The sequence below is a fragment of the Macrobrachium rosenbergii genome, chromosome 41 (genome assembly GCF_040412425.1).
Source record: "Macrobrachium rosenbergii isolate ZJJX-2024 chromosome 41, ASM4041242v1, whole genome shotgun sequence".
Lineage (NCBI taxonomy): Eukaryota > Metazoa > Arthropoda > Malacostraca > Decapoda > Palaemonidae > Macrobrachium > Macrobrachium rosenbergii.
In genome coordinates this window covers 81,350,488-81,368,849 of record NC_089781.1, presented here as the reverse complement: position 1 = coordinate 81,368,849, position 18,362 = coordinate 81,350,488, and the positions used below count along the sequence as shown (strand labels likewise).

General features: G+C 35.8%; 2 protein-coding genes across 2 annotated transcripts in view; one reads left to right on the top strand and one right to left on the bottom strand.

Moving 5' to 3' along the window:
- The window catches only part of LOC136826924 (A disintegrin and metalloproteinase with thrombospondin motifs adt-2-like), a 282,157-nt gene that overhangs the window by 120,721 nt on the left and 143,074 nt on the right, over window positions 1–18,362 (top strand). The window lies entirely within an intron of this gene.
- Window positions 7,747–9,811, bottom strand: LOC136826523 (uncharacterized). The gene is made up of 3 exons (XM_067083708.1): window positions 9,742–9,811; window positions 9,210–9,619; window positions 7,747–8,654 (listed from the first exon to the last, which is right to left on the bottom strand). The coding sequence occupies exons 1-3, from the start codon at window positions 9,754–9,756 to the stop codon at window positions 8,576–8,578; spliced, it is 504 nt and encodes a 167-aa protein (XP_066939809.1). The 5' UTR covers window positions 9,757–9,811; the 3' UTR covers window positions 7,747–8,575.

Here is an 18,362-nt window from a genome sequence, read left to right as displayed (position 1 = left end):
TTATCCATCTATTTATTTCGGCCATCTTGAAAAGAGACGGAGATAATCTTGGGATAAATGAAAATTAATTCATTAATAGGAATACCGATTTTCCAAGTATTCTAACTGCAAGGCTATTCCATATTTATTTCAGGTGAAAGTTAATAAGAATGATGCCATTGATGTTATGTAATGCCCATTGGTAGTAAGAAGTTTGCATGTTTATTGGGCCACCTTTACTTATCAGTTTTTTTATGTGTGTGTGTGTCATATGTGGGTACTTCTTTTGCTTGAAGTTTGCTTTGCAAGTTAAAGGCCTTTCAAGCATATTCCAATATGAATAATTGCAGATTTTAAACAAAAATAGTAATATTAGCAACAAGAAGTCAATTTTCAGGGGTCAAAGGGATTTCAAAGGAAGCGTTAGAATAAGTTTTCATTTATTTTACATGATACATTTTAGACTGAATTCAGTGCCAGCTTCAGTTGATGCATCAGTATCTCGTCAACGGCCATATCCTGAAAAAAAAGGTGCTGATAATGCATTGAATTATGATCAATAATTATGGGCTACATATAAACAGTATAAGGTATGTTTTTCTATCTTGAAGCCAAGAGCTCCAAAAACGGCTATTCATTAATAGCGTAGGAAAAATTATGAATTGGAAATTTCTTTTATTTACCTCCACCGCCCCCGTATCCACTCCCGCTGCCTCCGTATGCACCGCCTCCAAATCCTCCTCCACCTCCTCCGTTTCCACCATATCCTCCACCCCCATATCCACTGCCGCCGCCTCCGTTTCCGCCGTATCCTCCACCTCCAAAGCCACCACCGCCTCCCCCACTTCCATACCCACTGCCTCCTCCGCTTCCACCGTATCCTCCCCCTCCAAATCCTCCTCCGCCACCTCCGCTTCCACCGTATCCTCCTCCACCACCTCCGCTTCCACCGTATCCTCCTCCACCACCTCCGCTTCCACCGTACCCTCCTCCTCCAAATCCTCCTCCGCCACCTCCGCTTCCACCGTATCCTCCTCCGCCACCTCCGCTTCCACCGTATCCTCCTCCACCACCTACGCTTCCACCGTATCCTCCTCCAAACACACCTCCGCTTCCACCGTATCCTCCACTTCCTCCATAACCTCCACCTCCTCCGCTGCTGCCCTTTCCCCCACTTCCTCCATAACCTCCTCCTCCAAATCCACCTCCGCCTCCTCCACTTCCGCCATATCCTCCTCCTCCACCTCCGTAACCACCAGAAGCTGACGCAAGTGCCATGACAGCAAATACGAGAACCACCTGCGGTTGGAAGGGAAACTCTTTAAGAAATATTTGTGGCCAGAATACATATGTATATATATGTGTGTGTGTGCGCGATCGCGTTTGTGTATATTTTTGGCAATTTGAAAAATCACTACTAGCACCACCTCCTTTACTAGTGTTAATAAATATAATAATAGATATTAAATATATTATTTACTCATAAAGTTTGTCCTTCAGTTATCATTTTTATCGTTACTACTACTGTATACTGCAAGTGATAAGAATGGATTTCGGTGTCATACTGAAAGTTGATAAGTTTCCATTCTCTTATGCGGCTGATTAATATACTGAAGAGTAACCGTGCCTCCTCTTTTAGAGTAAATTAGAATGTACTTTTGCGTCTTTCATAATGGTAGCCGGTTTGATATATAGTGAAATGTCGTATATATTAAAATATAGTTTGATATCTATTGAACTATATTTTAAGATATCTATTGAAGCGTCATGTATGTTAAAGTATTATGATCCAAGAAAAAACAAATGTTTGTTTTTATAGAAAAAAAAAACATAGTTGTATCTTGACTCACAGTTCTCAGTTTCATCTTGACTATAGACGCAGCTGTGACCGATAAAAGCAGAATTGATTCTGATGGCGGTGTTCACCTTTACTCTCCCTTTTATACTAAGTGGAACTTCTGTACCTCCCCCAGTTTCCGACTCCCTCCCCACCTCATCCCCAATACAACCGCATATGTTATAATGTTTAACAGGTCCTTTACGCACTCTTCCGTTATTGAGTTTCTGTTCCCTAATTACCTTCACCAGTGTGTATGTGTGTGTGTGAAGAATTATCCTTGAACTGTTAATACAGTTTGTTTGATCTCCATGCGCCTTATTACCATTTCTCATTTTTGTGCCGAACCATTGATCAGAAATTTCTCTTTATTTACTTTGTTTCAGTGAAGTTCAAAAAGTTTTGTCCAACCTTCGTTCCTGGAAATGAATAGTTTTGCCCTTTACTTATTTTGTTTGCGAATTATTTGCATTCTCTCAGTATAGGGAAGTTTTCATCTCTTATAATTAACATGAAAACTTTCATTCTAGATTCACGTAACAATGAATTAGGAATACCTGAATTTTCACGAATTATCGTTCAACGACAAGTTTATATTTCGTCTCTGCAGACTGAAAATCTTCTGGCGCATTACTTATTGATTGCACGTAGATTTTTTTTCTTTTGCGAATCGTGAGAAGGACTCATTAAAGCAATTAAATGCTTTGAACTCCACAGCAAAGGTATTTCTAGCTCTTAAAGTAACCTGATCGTAGAAGTATTCCAGCAATGCGTAAGTTCCCGTTTATGATTATTGCAGATCAATTAAATTGGTATTTGTCTGTTTGTATAAGACGAACCAGTAAATAAATATATACGTGAATTGATAAGTAAATAAGATAACATTCGTTCTCTCATTTGGCATAATATATGGACTGCAGAATCTTTGATTGCCGAATGTAGCGTTCTGAAATGTATTTATAGGTTGACATTTAAACATCGTTCTTGTGACCTACTAGGAAGTGGGTCAGTTGGTGACATGTTCGGAAGTGTGTCACGTTGTAACGCAGTAGGAATTGCTAAAGTAATTAATCCTTTCAACCACTGGGTTTGCATTCTATTTAGAAGTGTGTCACTTGATAAGTTTTTCTGTCACCAACTTACTGGGACTTTAATAACTTTGTTGCCTACTAGGAAGTCTGTAGCCATACTGAAGTGTGTGAGTTTATAGCAAATAGAAAAGGCATCAGTCTATAAGGTATCATTCAGAATGGGCCTTTTGCCTCTTTAATTGCTTCAATCTAAGGCTAATTAAATTAAATTAAATTTTTAGTTTTTAAGAATTTGCATAAGGTACCCTTTCGAAATTGAACCATATTGTTGGGTGTCTGTTTGGAGAATAGTGCTAGACAAAGTTTTTTCTTTATTAAGGAAAAATAAAATGCATATTTTTAAAAACTTCTTTTTCGGATCTTTTTTATGTTTGTTTTTAAGGCTAGGTCAAAGACAGTCTAACAGGGTTTCATACCCATTATAAGCTTAGGTAATTCCTTTTTACTTATGTATATTCTTGAATAATTTCTTTTAATTAACTTCTTCCTATTCAATAAAAGAAATCTTGAGGTTTACCATATACAGCAGTCTTTCATTTGTTATGGGGTGATATTAATTAATAATTATTAATTAATTAAATAATTTATTTATTTATAATCTTACTCATGTGCACGTGTGTCTCTGATGTTTTAGAATAAATGTTAACATTGAGGAACCTGTCGTTCCATGTTTTAGCAATTAAAAATGCGCGAAATTATTTAGACAGTCAACAAAGAACTGTTCAGTAACAAAAGAGAAATTCGTGTATCTTTCCTTTCATTCTTTCAGGCATTTTTGTTCTGAGATCAGACCGTCTTGGGGTATGAAAGGAATTCATTTGAAACGTGAAAATAATGCCTGTTTTGTCGGGTGTTACATCAGTCATCTCTGTGCATCTCATCCTGTTGTTATTTCACACTTTCTCATTCTCTGTGCCTTTTTCTTTCTTTCTTTCTTTCTTTCTTCTCTCATCTTTTCATCGTTTCGTCTTCTTCATTCGCTTTCTGTGATCAGCCTTGATGGCACGTTATTGTTGCTTCGTTGCACCCATTGAGAGAACGTTATTGATAACGTTTATCTTTCATTTTTACTTATTTTTTCTTCTTGGAACAGAAATAGTCTATATTTTTACCCTCGTGTTGACAAAAGAATATTTTGCGAGGTCATTTCCGTTCTATCCTCGTCATTTCCTAATTAGCACTCAGGAAAACAGCATCTCACAGTGAAGTCGACGTTTCACAAGGACTTTGCTTGTGCTTTGTTTATCGTCTTGTGCGATCACTTGAGCCGTAACGTGAATTTGCGTTGTTTTGGCTCGTTTTCTAAATGCTTGTTCATCTCCTGTCTTGGTAAGTTTGGCAGTCTCATCTCACCTTTATAATTGCAGTAACTACTTTTAGATTGACTTGCCGCGCATTAGAAATTCCGTCAAGTGACGCATTTTTGTCAGCAACTACTAATTTAAGAGATAGTAACGTAGTAAGTTCTTGCATTTTGTACAGAAATTGATGTACCATTTTCTTTCATTTCGGTCTGGTTTCTATTGTGAATTTTAGTCAGTTCCAAATGCTGAAGGAGACCTCTCTGAAATCACTTTGATTTTGTTAAGGCATTTTTAAACGAAATGGTATCTGTTCCCGTAGGGTCGATTGATTAATCAGAATTCCCGGTGCTCTGTTCACTCTTCCTCTTCTGTTTCCCATTGTGTCATGCCTTAAACTTCGTAATCTATTACTGTTTACCATCGGCAGCTATTACTGTTTGTATTAATGCGAGCAGACGGGAAAACGGTGGTTATTGCTTTGAGTATCGCTCTCATGACTTCCCCCACGCGAAATGATCGACATCGGTATTGACAGTTCGTGGATCTAGTTTGAGTATCCCATCAAACCAGTACGTTCCAGGGGAATGATATTTAACTGATTAATCTGCTCCTTGTTGCTCTTGTTAGGTTATATTGGTCAACATGATTGTCAGTTTAGTCTTGAACGGTTGAAAAGTGAGTCATTCATTAGTTTTGTGTGTGTGTATGTATATATATATATATATATATATATATATATATATATATATATATATTATTTTTTTTTTTTTATTTTAATATTTCTATATATATATGTATCCCAAGATTGGTAGATTCTAGACATTTTTTTTTTTTTTTTTATTTCTAGCCTCCCAAGATTGGTAGTAGTTTTTATGCCAAGTAGTCTTTTTCGGATGATCGCAAGCTTATTAATTGCCTGTTTTGAAGAATGGCATATCTGCAGACTACAAACCAATTTCTATTCTCCATGTGCTCTCCAAAGATGCAGAAAAACATATTTTTAAGCCACTCCACAGGTATGTGGAACCTAAAGGATTGTTAACTGAGAGTAAGTATGCATATAGGAAGCAGTTAATTAACAGCAATGCGCTTTTAGATTTGACATGCTATATGTAAGACAACCTTGATAAGGGTTTTGAGTTTAGAGTAGTTCAAATAGATTCTAGTGGTACTTTCGAGTTAGTAAGTCATGGGACACTTATTTATAAACTTAAGAATCTTGGAGTGGGTGTATATGACTTAGGATTACTTCAAGATTTCCTTACAAGTAGGTAGCAGCAAGTTGCTGCTGATGAGATCTTAGCGATTCAAGACCTAGAGTGTCTGGAGCTCCACAAGGTAATTGTTCTTGGTCCCCTGTCATTTTTAGTGCATAAAAGGTGGATATGATTGTCGGCCTGAAAAACAAGGTTGTTCAGTATGCCGATGATGCAACACTTGTTGGTATAGTGAAGTCTCCACTTATGAGAAATGAAGCTGCCCTTAGTCTCAGTCGTGACTTGTAGTGAATTAGTGAATGGTATAGTCGAAGGGGTATAGGGCTGAACTCCAGTAAAACGAAAACACTATTGATTAGTAGATCTCGTGCGGATTTTCCACCCTATCCTCCCCTTCAGAATGGGACTGAATGAGTCTCAAGCTTTAACTCCACTTGATGTAACTTTCGACTCACTTTTTACTTTTGAGAAACATCTAGTGAAAGTGTCAGCAAATGCTGCACGAAAAGGTATTGTACTTAGGGCCTCATATACGTATAACGGTGATGAAATCAGTTCAACCTGTTTTAGGTCCTTTGTCCTTCGTTTACTAGAATACTGTTCTTCAGTGTGGATGCCTGCTTCTTCCAGAAATTTATCGCTGTTAAACAGAATGGTTCGTGGTAGTAGGTTTCTGTTCCTAATATTAGCAGTTATGACATTGAGCCATGGACGGATGGCCTCTTGTTTGTCAGTTTTTCATAAATATATTTTAAGAGATCTTTAACATTCACAAAATGTGCAGTAAATATGCCTCGCTATCGAACTTCTCAGTTCCAGAGGTCCTTTATGCTTCACACCGTTGGGCTGTGGAATAGCCTCCCCGAGGATGTGCGGTTGGAACCTCAAAAGTTCAAGCGAAGGTATAATGCGTTACTACCCAAAAACAATTCCCCTTTTATTTCAGTAAAATTTTATTATTTTTTTCTTTTTTTTCTTTTTATAACTTATCTCTTCTTTCTGCATTTCCTATTACCTTCTGTTACTTCATTCAAAGGAACACCATATTCTTTGGAGGCCTGTTCCATATGAGTAGGGTTCATCTTCTGAATAATAATAATAATAATAATAATAATAATAATAATAATAATAATAATATAATAATAATAATAATAATAATAATAATAATAATAGCTTTGTTTGTCTGCAGCGTCCAACGTAAGTTTTCTTTCTTCCCTGCAACTGTCTAGTTCTCCTTCCTTCCTTCTGTACTTTCCTCACTTTGTTCCGGTACTCACGTCACGGCAAATTAAGAGAAACAGTTATCATTTCCTTGTAGATACGCCATATTTCAATGTCATGAATTTTTACAAGCAATATACTAACATTTAGACAATTAGCTGATAGTGCCAGCAAGTATTTTATAGATTACGTCACTAATAATTTCATAATGTTTTTCTTTAAAAGTGTTAAACAGCTAGCATAACAAAACTGAATAATGATTTGTATTGCAGTAAGTCTGGTTTCTAGAGTTATCATCTTTTATTATTAATAATTAGGTCATTAATAATATACAGAGATACATGTAAATAATTTAGAACGGCCTTCACACATGGACATGGATTGCATGTTACGTGTTAGTCACCTAATAATATTGAATGAGGTATACTGGGAAAGCTTTTTATTCTTTGGGGTTATGACTGCGCCTGTGCACGCGTTGAATCTATTATGCTTCATGCATATACCGCTTTTATATATCTGTTCATACTATATACATGTATTATATACACACACATATATATGATATATATGTATCAATATTGTGTTTATATATTGTATATATATATATATATATATATATATATTTAATATAGATTTCACTATACCTGTGGAATACCATAAGTCGTAAAAGAACTATAATTGATGGGTGGTTCTTATTAATAATTTAAATTATACATTTGGGTTTATATATATTTCATATATATATATATATATAATTCTGTATTGAACAAATATTTTTAATAATATTCCATTTGGACATTGTTTCATAGGTATACAATTCTGCATTGAACTAAAAATTATATATCTGTGGATACATCTATAAAAATTTAACTATATATATGTATATATATACATATATATGCATATATATATATATATATATATATATATATATATATATATATATATATATACATAATTATAACCCCTGCCCAGTGAGTTTAACGTTGCAGGTTTCAAACTAAAGTTTTACTCATATTTGCTGCATTGATCGTTACCCTGTAGATGAGTGCAGCTAGTATTTCCCTCCAGAGATTCCCTCCAAAATAATGAGAGGCTTTTTTCTTTTATTATTGAATTTATTAATCCATCTGAATCGTTACGAATTAATAATATGGAGAAAAAATCAATATGGTAAAGTAGCTTGTTCTAATGTTAATTATACATTTTAGTGCATGTAAATGTAGTACAAAGCAGTCACATTATGTGTGCATGAACGTAATGTTTTATTGAATTGCTTTTTGAAGTAAAATTTGGAGAATTGCATAAAGGAATTGTTCTTTAAATTAAGAGTATAATTTCAATGGGGATCATTCTGAAAACTTGACGGCACTGTGTGAAAGAAGTGCATTGCACAAGGGGAACTGACTATTCCACTTCTCAACTATTTACTTCCTTTTTTCGGAACGCTGTGTTCATAGTTGACGGGTCTCATAAAATAACCAAGAACTAGTAATGCTTCAATGTATATTAAAGACGAATACTCGTTGTGAAAGACCATATCATTAATGAATCTTCACAGTAAAGGCACAAAAACCGACTTTCTGTGTTTTAATACATGTCAAGAAAGCCCACAAACCCACTAGGATAAAGCTTCAAAACCTTTGAGAAGATACAATGTTGAACGTATTTTGTTATTTTCTAGTTTTTGTGTCATCCTTTAGAACTAAGTTAAGCATAAGACATTTCTAAGCATCAAAATATTTTATTTTATCAGTCCAGTGTTCAGCATAATTCATTCACTACGAAACTACCCTGTAAACCATTCTTATCTAAAATGCAGTGTACACAAAAATAGTTGATTCGAATAACCAAATGACCAGGAATCTTCTGTTAACGGTTGGCTGTACTTTCGTTTAAGTCGATGGTGACATAGCTTTCAGTTTTTCAATCCCAGAGGTCGAAAATGTCGTAGTCCTCCCCAGAATCGAAGGCATCGTCCGTAAAGAATCCTGGGGTCCATAACCTAGGAAAGTTGGAAAGGATTTACAGTGAGGAATTGGCTGGGACAAAATTAACTTGGGCAAAAAGTGTGGCCAAGATGGAGTTCTCGTTAGGAGCTGAACGAAGTAAAGTTGGGAAACGGAGTGTAAATAAACACGCTTAAAGGACGAAAAGAACTTTGAGATTTTTAGTTTCAATGATCAAGGTAAAGGGTTTTAACATTAACCGAAATAATTTAATTTAATATAAATAATGAAATTGTCATGAGATGTACATAAACGCTCCTAGCGATGGGTTGCTGCCCCACCTTTTTTTTCAAAGTATATATATATATATATATATATATATATATATATATATATATATATATATATATATATATATATATATATATATATATATATTAGTAATAATAGATAAAAAGGAATAGCTGGTATTTTGGTTGTATTCAAGTTTACGTCAAAACTCAACCCATCATATCATGAGACCCCAGAAGTAAAAGTTCCAAAGCATATGCTTTGTGACCCTGTACCAAGATTAAACCGAATATTTGTTTTGTATAAATGGCTTGTCATACCTCCATTCCCTATTGTAGCCTCTTGCACCTCCATTGTACCTGCTTCCATCACCTCCGTATATCCTTCCAGTACCGCTGTAGCCACTGTCACGTCCTCCGTATCCTCCTCCACTTCCTCTGTATCCTCCGCTGGTTCCCCCGTATCCTGCTGCATTCCCTCCAAATCCTCCAACATTTCCTCCATATCCTGTTCCTCTCCTGTATCCTCCATTCCCTCCAAATCCTGCGCTTCCTGTGTATCCTCCACCATTGCCTCCATATCCTCCACCATTACTTGCAAATCCTGCTCTTCCTCCGTATCCTACCTTCTTCTCTCCATATCCTACACCGCTTCCTCCGTGTCCTACTTCACTCCCTCCGTATCCAGTCTGGGCAGAAACCAGAGCCGCCATTGCAAACGGCAATATAATCTGTAATGAAAAAATTAAGACTTCATATTGTTTCAGTTCATTAGTTACTTTAATGATTTTTATTGTTGTTTTGTGTGACTAGGTTTTAATCTCCGTATTGAAAGAGCATTTTGGTCACTTACCATTTTGAGGTACATCCTGGTTTGATCGGAAACTCTGTTCTAGCTGAGGAGGGTTGATTGAATTTGTAATGATAATGACGGCCATGATCTCCCTTATATACCTCGTATAACAAGGACTGTCCCCCCACCCCCGGTTGGACATATCCCTCCCTGGTAAACCCCCTCCCCCAACACACCCAACTCGTAGTAGCCCCTGATTTTTTTTAGAATGAATCATTATCCGTTGTTCTTTCTTTTGTGTCTCCTCCCATATTCTCATATGTATTTCACATCATTTAGTCTTCGTTGTTGACAGTCTTTTCTGATGTCCGCATTTAGACTGGGCCCCTCATTTTTTTCATTTATTCGTTTTTTTCATTTATTTGTTTATTTTATTCTTCGTTTCGTTTCTGGTGTATTTGTTTATCGTGCCTCTCAGTGCTATGAAATTTTTTACTTCTTATTAGGAAATAAAATTCCATTTCCATTCCCATTCCTCTTTGAACAAAATGCAAAACCAAATTTTCATTATGCTGTGTAATAAACGAAGCTCTCCTGTTTACCATTAAAAGAAATGACACTTCTCCTCTCCTCACAAACATTTGTTAAGTGAGCTTTATTTCTGTTTTATTCCATACGCTGTTGGAAAAAAGTCCTCACAAACATTTGTTAAGTGAGCTTTATTTCTGTTTTATTCCATACGCTGTTGGAAAAAAGTGGCTGATTATAACCATTGTCACAAAAGAAATATGTAGGTAGGAAACGTCTTCAGGAGCGTTTTAAATCTCTTGTTTTATTGTGATGGGTTGCAGACCAGTTGTTTATAAACGATGCTGAAGTTGTTAGATGCCATTAGAATTACCTTTGTTCCATTGAGTTTTATTTGTTTGTTATCAGGGATATTGATTGTCTGTTGTGTTTTTTTTTTTTTTTTTTTTTAAAAAAACTATCACTTCTTTTGTAAACGAATTCTTTCCCACTTTCTACTGAGTCCCCACTGAAGTCTTCCGTCTTTTTTTGATTTAAATTTTTAAATAGATATGTACTACCAAGCAAATGAATATGATTGACCGGGAGATTTTAATATAGACTTTTTTGTTTATCGTTTTTAATACTCGGATTTTAATCTTACTATTGGTGATGTTATAAATTTATACCCCCGAACTTCCAGCCCTTGATGAATTAGTTTTCACTGTAATGATAATGGGGCGTAGTAAAAATAAATTGCTAAAATAAGAGAGATTACTGTGTAATTTGTTGTTTTCTAAGGTACTGGTTGTAATTACATAATTTTAGTGTACGTTGATCTTAACTGAATAGTTCTATCAATATTCTCTTCGTATACTTTGCTGTTATTATTCTGCAGTCGATGGCCTTTACTGTTGTGAAGCAAGTTTGAAATATTTAAAGGAATCATCCTCTCCAGATGACGCCTTTTAGATATATTTTTCTCGGAATAGCATGTACCAGTATGATGTTACTGTATTGAAGCCATTAATGTAAACGATAAAGCCTGGCTGAACGTGTAATACTTCCAAGGTCGTGTGATCGAAGTATAAAGTTTACTTGGTCAGACGGTATAACGCTACATGCTTTGCATACAGACATACGCACATACATACATCTCGGGACCTTGATATTCAGTTTTAGTTCAACTTCAGAAGAACGAGGCGAACATTTGTTAATGCATGCATTGCACGATCACCGTCGTTTTTCCTTCACTGATATCGATGATCGCTACAGACATCCTTGAAACTCACCTGCTTTTGCCTTTTAGTCCTGTTCCAGTTCACTGTTCTCGTATTTGCACTTGAAAGAGCCTTCACAGATCACTACATTGACGGCGGTTCTGTAAAGAGGGTACGAAGTGCCAGAGGACCTTGCGCTTCTGATGTAACCTCTATAAATGGAAATATGTAAACAAGGGACAAAGCAACATGAGGATTAGTTACCCAGCCATATTTGATTACAGGCGCCTTCGTCTTTCTTAAGAGAAGGGAGAGCAGCTATCCACATTCGAATCCATAAGTGTAGTATACAAGGCAAAGCATACAGAGTAGACTGAAGGGAAATTACTTGGTATCTTTATACAGTATTGCATGCACTTTAATATGATTTAAGTAACTTTTTCAACGAAAAGCATTTTTATCAACATGGCAGTTTTGTAGATGAAATGGGTTTGTATCTAAGTCAATTGCATGAACATATTTTCATAAAAAAAAGTTTTGGACCTTGATAACTTTTGTTATCAAGTCAATTATATAAATCAATTAATCAACTCGCAAGAGCATATTTTTTACCTACAAATGACAAAATGAATCACCAAAATGTATCTGCTCTTTAGAAGAATATAAAGACGGATTCTACAATGGTTGATAGATTATTCCAGTAATATATATGTGTATATATACATACATACATATGTATACATACACACACACATATATCTTCATATATATATATATATATATATATATATATATATATATATATATATATATATATATATATATATATATATATATATATATATGTGTGTGTCAACATGTGTAATCAGTCAGCATGTGTAATCAGTCATTACGCGTAATGACTGAAATTTCAGTCATCACGCGTAATGCACTTAGGGGACATTTGATCCCCCCAGGAGCTAGTACTAAACACGGCGAAACAGTGAGTCACCTACACTGTTTCGCCAGGTTTAGTACTAGTCCCTGGGAGGTCAAATGTATTTCGCCGTGTTTAGTACTAGCTCCTAGGGGGATCAAATGTCCCTAAGTGCATTACGCGTGATGACTGAAATTTCAGTCATTACGCGTAATGACTGATTACGCGTGTTGACTGTAACATATATATGAAACTAAGTAAACGCAGTACATGGTCACATTCTTACTTTAAACGCTGAATTGCGGATGGACCCCTTGTGCTGAAAACTTCCGCGGCATTAGCAACTTCATACTTTTAGACAGAGGGGCTCATAAACAGTGTCGAACTCCCTTACACTGCACCTCAGTCCTGCATACATTCCCTTGCCTCCTGGATACTGTCCCTCCCTTCCAGCACCTCTGTCACTTTCTGTCTTAATCATCCCCTAACTCCTTACATTTAGGAATTATACTGACATCTAATTGTGTATTCAGCACTGTGTCGTATTCTTGACGGGTCGTGATAACATAAGCACAGTCATAAATAAAAGTATCTTTTATGGACGCTTTGACATGCGCGTTTGTCCTGAAGAAGGGCTTTTAAAACCTTGAATTGCATCTCTCTTTTTGTTGTGGATTGCCTGAATTAGCCACTGAATTTACTCCACTCTTCCAAGGCCAAACCCTGCCCTTGTAACGTGATATCTTTGAAATCTAAGACTTGTCATCTTGGGAAATAATGCTGTTTGGGAACTTCTAAGACTGGCCACCGCGACTTAAGCTGATGGTGAACTTCACGGTTTTTTTTCAAACCCCTATATAAAGACGTGTTGACGAGTAACAAAAAATAAATGAATAGATTAATAAACAAATATGCGTATTTTGACAATTTAATTATATTTTTGTTAGCGTTCCAGTAACTGTAAACAAAAAGATTATTATGTACTGGACTTTAATTGCATGCCTATTAAATGCTTATTTATAAATAAACTCGCATGTGACAGTTCATCTTGATGTTTACCTATATATAGCTAACTGACGGGGTCATTGAGAATGTGTTTTTTAGTTGTAACTTAAGGTGGAATAAAGCCTATATTGATATCGCCTAACGCCACAGAAAACTGTTTTGTACGTAAGGGCTTTTATGTTATACATACAGAGATGATGGTATGAATGCCAAGTACTTCAGCTCTTTTTGTTCTGCAGTTAATGGTATGGCATTCTTCTAAGTGGAATGTCAGTTAGTGGTTTTAATGTCGGTATCGTAAGAACTAATGCTCTATAACCAGCCTTCAGGCTCTACCTTGTCGGCGCATTGGCTGATGCGGAAGCCAGAGTTAGAGGAATTTATTTCTGGTGATAGAAATTCATTTCTCGCTATAATGTGGTTCGGATTCCACAATAAGCTGTAGGTCCCGTTGCTAAGTAACCAATTAGTTCTTAGCCACGTAAAATAAGTCTAATCCTTCGGGCCAGCCCTAGGAGAGCTGTTAATCAGCTCAGTGGCCTGGTAAAACTAAGGTATATTTGGAAACTTTCGGATAATCCACTTGGTGGTATTGCTGGCGTCGATGTTCCCACGGTTAAGGGGTGGCAATACACCCTTGAAGCGTCATGTAAGCAAAAGACTATTGGTGTACATGAAGAATTATGCGTTGACGGTCTTGCACGTTCTGTTACTGGTCACCAACCCACGAACTGAGCAAATCACGCCTACTTAAAATCGCGTCTGCTCTACTGCTCTGATCGATAGGACTGCTGTAGCGAACACTGTTACTACTGTCGGCAGTAGTTGTAAATACACACATACATATTAAGTGCAATAAAACTACTGTTTAGGCCTTTTTTAGTGACATTTATGCAACATTGTTACCAAAAGTTTGGCATTCATTTTCATTTGTGTGCCTTGACTGATTGTACCAAGCAGTCCTCTCAGCTGTGTTGTTTTCAGGAATACTTTATAACAGAATCTCTTCCCATACACTTAAGTTAAAGCATAGTTTGTTTTGGACGCAGTCCAATTCCAATAATTAGAAACAAATGGGAAATAGGATAGTTTCAAGTGATTATTTATTTATTTGCTTTCTTGTCCAGTGGATTGTGGGAGAGTAAATGATGAGCATGCGAACAATTCACAAGGAAAATAATCGTGAGTGGAGGTGGTGATGGAGACGAATGTTTTTATGCTCTAAATTCATCAGGAATAAAATGCACACGCAAGATTTTTACGATCTGGTTGACCTTTAGACATGAATGTCCCCATTATTTTGTTTGAACGCGTCGTGGAAACCTGTTACCAAAATTCTGAAATAAATACGGTTTTATTACTAAAAGGTAAGGTTTTCGTTATGTCAAAATACTGTTTGGTGCTACTGTAGTATGATATCTACCGAACTATTCGCGACCTACCAAAAATTAGGATGCTATCTACCATACAACCCAATAAGGCCTATGGCAATTACTTCCTCAACTACATACAAAACTATTTGATCCCCCAGGGGCTCGTAATAACACGGCGAAACAGTGACTCACCTACACTGTTTCGCCGTGTTTAGTACTAGCCCCTGAGTGGTCAAATGTAGAAAATGGATAGTACATATCATATCGACAATAATGAGAGGCTTTTTTCTTTTGTTTAGTGAATTTATTAATTCATCTGAATCGTTACGAATGAATAATTTGGAGAAAAAATCAGTATGGTAAAGTAGCTTGTACTAATGTTAATTATACACTTTAGTGCATGTAAATATAGTGCATGGCATTCACATTATGTCTGCTTGAACGTAATGTTTTATTGAATTGCTTTTTGAAATACAATTTGGAGAATTACATAAAGAAATTGTTCTTTAAATTAAGAGTATAATTTTATAGGGGATCACTCTGAAATCTTAACAGTATTTTGTGAAAGAAGTGCATTGTACAGCCACTCTGCAAAAGTCCTGGCACACTTTTCAGTGAACTTCGTTCACTAATAGCTAATAGATATTTCTTCTTTTTAAAATCACATAGAAACAAAACTTTACAATCAGAATAAGATTAATATGCATACAAACAATAAAATTGGTAGAAAAATAACATGAATTAACAAAATTTAACGAAACATTTTGAAACCTAAAGCTATCGTTCGGTGCAATTAGAGGATTGAAGTACTGAGCACGGTGATCTTCAAAATCTCAATAATTGTGACCAGTTGATTGTGATATTGCATTCGAATATTTATATTTAAGACTCAGATTATTAAATTAATGTAGATATCCACAGATATTCGTTTCAATCCAAAATGAGGAATAAGATTTCATCCGTATTTGACTAACACAGTTCGTTATGATGTCACTCATAGTGTGGGCGGGAAACCAAACCATTTAACATAAACCGGTAGACTGTCAATTTTATCGCGATGGGTCTTTATTGTTGGCGTCCCAGGAAAACACGGAAAGCATTAAATAAATAACGTGAGGAAAGGTTTATGTGGGTAAAAGTTGAATAAAAAAAAGAACTATGTAGGATTTAAAAAGACTAGGACTAACAGTCCAAATAATGTCACTCAAGATGAATTTTAGCTTGCTTTCTTTTAAAAGTCTATTATAACAATCATATTGCTTTATTTTATGATGTTCCGTTCATAAGAATGAAGGCTTTATTGTCACAACGTCTGTCATAAGAATTGGGCATCTATATTATCATAGGCCTATTATAAAGATGAGACCGTTAGGCAGCTCTTTATAGTATAGGCCTATTATGAAAATGACACTATATCATTATAGGTCTATAATATGGATTTGATCTTTATATCACTGTAGACCTATCATATAAATCAGATATTGTATCAGTATAGATCTATTATACAAATCACGGTTTTATTTCGTGATAAAGATTTTATATTCAATGCATATTTTAGGGAAACTGTTTTATTCTAGTATATATATCTTTCCTTTGATAATGATCCATCTACACTTCACGCAAATGTTAAATGTAAATTGTTATATGAATACTTTCGTATATACAGAGGTAGGGAGTAGGCCTAGGATCTATGCTCATTTTTTTCTTCATCATCGTAATTATAATTTTCATCTTCTTTCACAATCGTTGTATCACTTATAGCTATTATCCTGAAAACATCCAGTCATTATGGAAGAGCGGGAGAATTACTGCAGCAGCCCTGTGAGAATGGATGGCTGCCAGTAGTCCAGGGGAACTTGAAGAAATGGACGCACAACTGAACAGTTCCCAATATTATCGCGTTCTAGAGGAAGTTTTAGTGCCATCATTGAGAGCCCAAGTCAGAACCACTATATGTAGTCATGGGCAACTCTTCTGTTCATATTGCCCAAACTGTAAAAGAATGGTTCAGAGAACATCCACACGTAATTAGAATCGAATGGCCAGCAACGTCATCTGACTTAAATGTCATTGAAAGTATTTGGGGTTATATAACTAAAAGAGAGGATGCAAGTAACGCCAAGACCAGGAATCACGTAATAAGACTCGCCAAGTCAATCTGGGAGGTCACTTAATACCAAACGGAACGAAATAAACATCTGTGAAATTATAGAGTAATGTCTAAGAGATAATATATTAATTGACAATAGGATTTCATACTTGATTTTTGGTGGGAGGTGCACGGGTCTTTAAAATTTACTATATTTTGTATTTTTATACAGTAATAGTTTGACTATGCACTGCACTCATTTGTTTATTCATCTACTTATTTATTTACATTTATTTCTCTGTAAGCAACTTATAAGGCTAGGTGAAAAATGTTATATAGATCGTAAATATACTGTTGAGTACGGATAAATATTTTTATTCATATATTTATTATATCATTTACGTAATATCTTAAATGACAGTGTTGTAGTTAGTCGCAGCAATGCTGAGCAAATACATATAATTATAGTCAAAGACTGGGAATTGATTTTAAGAGAAGCAAGCAGCACAGCTTACACACCACCAGGCTCTCTCTCTCTCTCTCTCTCTCTCTCTCTCTCTCTCTCTCTCTCTCTCTCTCTCTCTCTTATAATATTAGCATCTGCTAAAACCAATAAGAACAAAAGGGAAAACATTGGAAAGAAACTTGGTGATAAAAAAAAACAGCGCTCTCATTATCTCCTCTATGATTCTACTTTTTCCTGTAGTAGGCTACGTATGACTTGGTGACAGTCTGAGTGATATCACGAGAAGGATGGCCTCGTGAAAGTTGCCAGTTACGAGTTTCTTAACTCTTATCCGAAAGTCACTGAAAAGAGTGCTAGGACTTTCCAGAGTGGCTGTACAAGGGAAACTGAGTATTCCACTTCTCAACTACTATTTTTTTTTTTTTTTTTGGAACGCTGCGTTCGTAGATGATGGATCTCATAAAACATCCAAGGACTAGTAAAGCCTAAATGTATACTAACGACGAAAACTCTTTATGAAAGACCATATCATTAATGAATCTTCACAGTAAAGGCACAAAAACCGACTTTTTTGTGTTTTAATACTTGTCAAGAAAGCCCACAAACCCACTAGGATAAAGTTTTCAGGAGATACATATAGAAATGTTGAGCGTACTTTGTTATTTTCTACACTAGGCTAAGCATAAGACATTATAAAACATCAAAACATTTTATTTTATCAGTCCAGTGTTCAGCATAGTTCATTCACTACGAAACTACCCTGTAAGCCATTCTTATCTAAAATGCAGTGTACACAAAAATTGTTGATTCGAATAACCAAATGACCAGGAATCTGTTAACGGTTGGCTGTACTTTCGTTTAAGTCGACGGTGACATCGCTTTCAGTTTTTCAATCCCAGAGGTCGAAAATGTCGTAGTCCTCCCCAGAATCGAAGGCATCGTCCGTAAAGAATCTTGGGGACCATAACCTGGGAAAGTACGAAAGGATTTACAGTGGGAAATTGGTTGTAACAAAATTAACTTGGGCAAAAAGTGTGGCCAAGATGGAGTTCTCGTTAGGAGCTGAACGAAGTAAAGTTGGGGAAACGAAGTGTAAATAAACAAG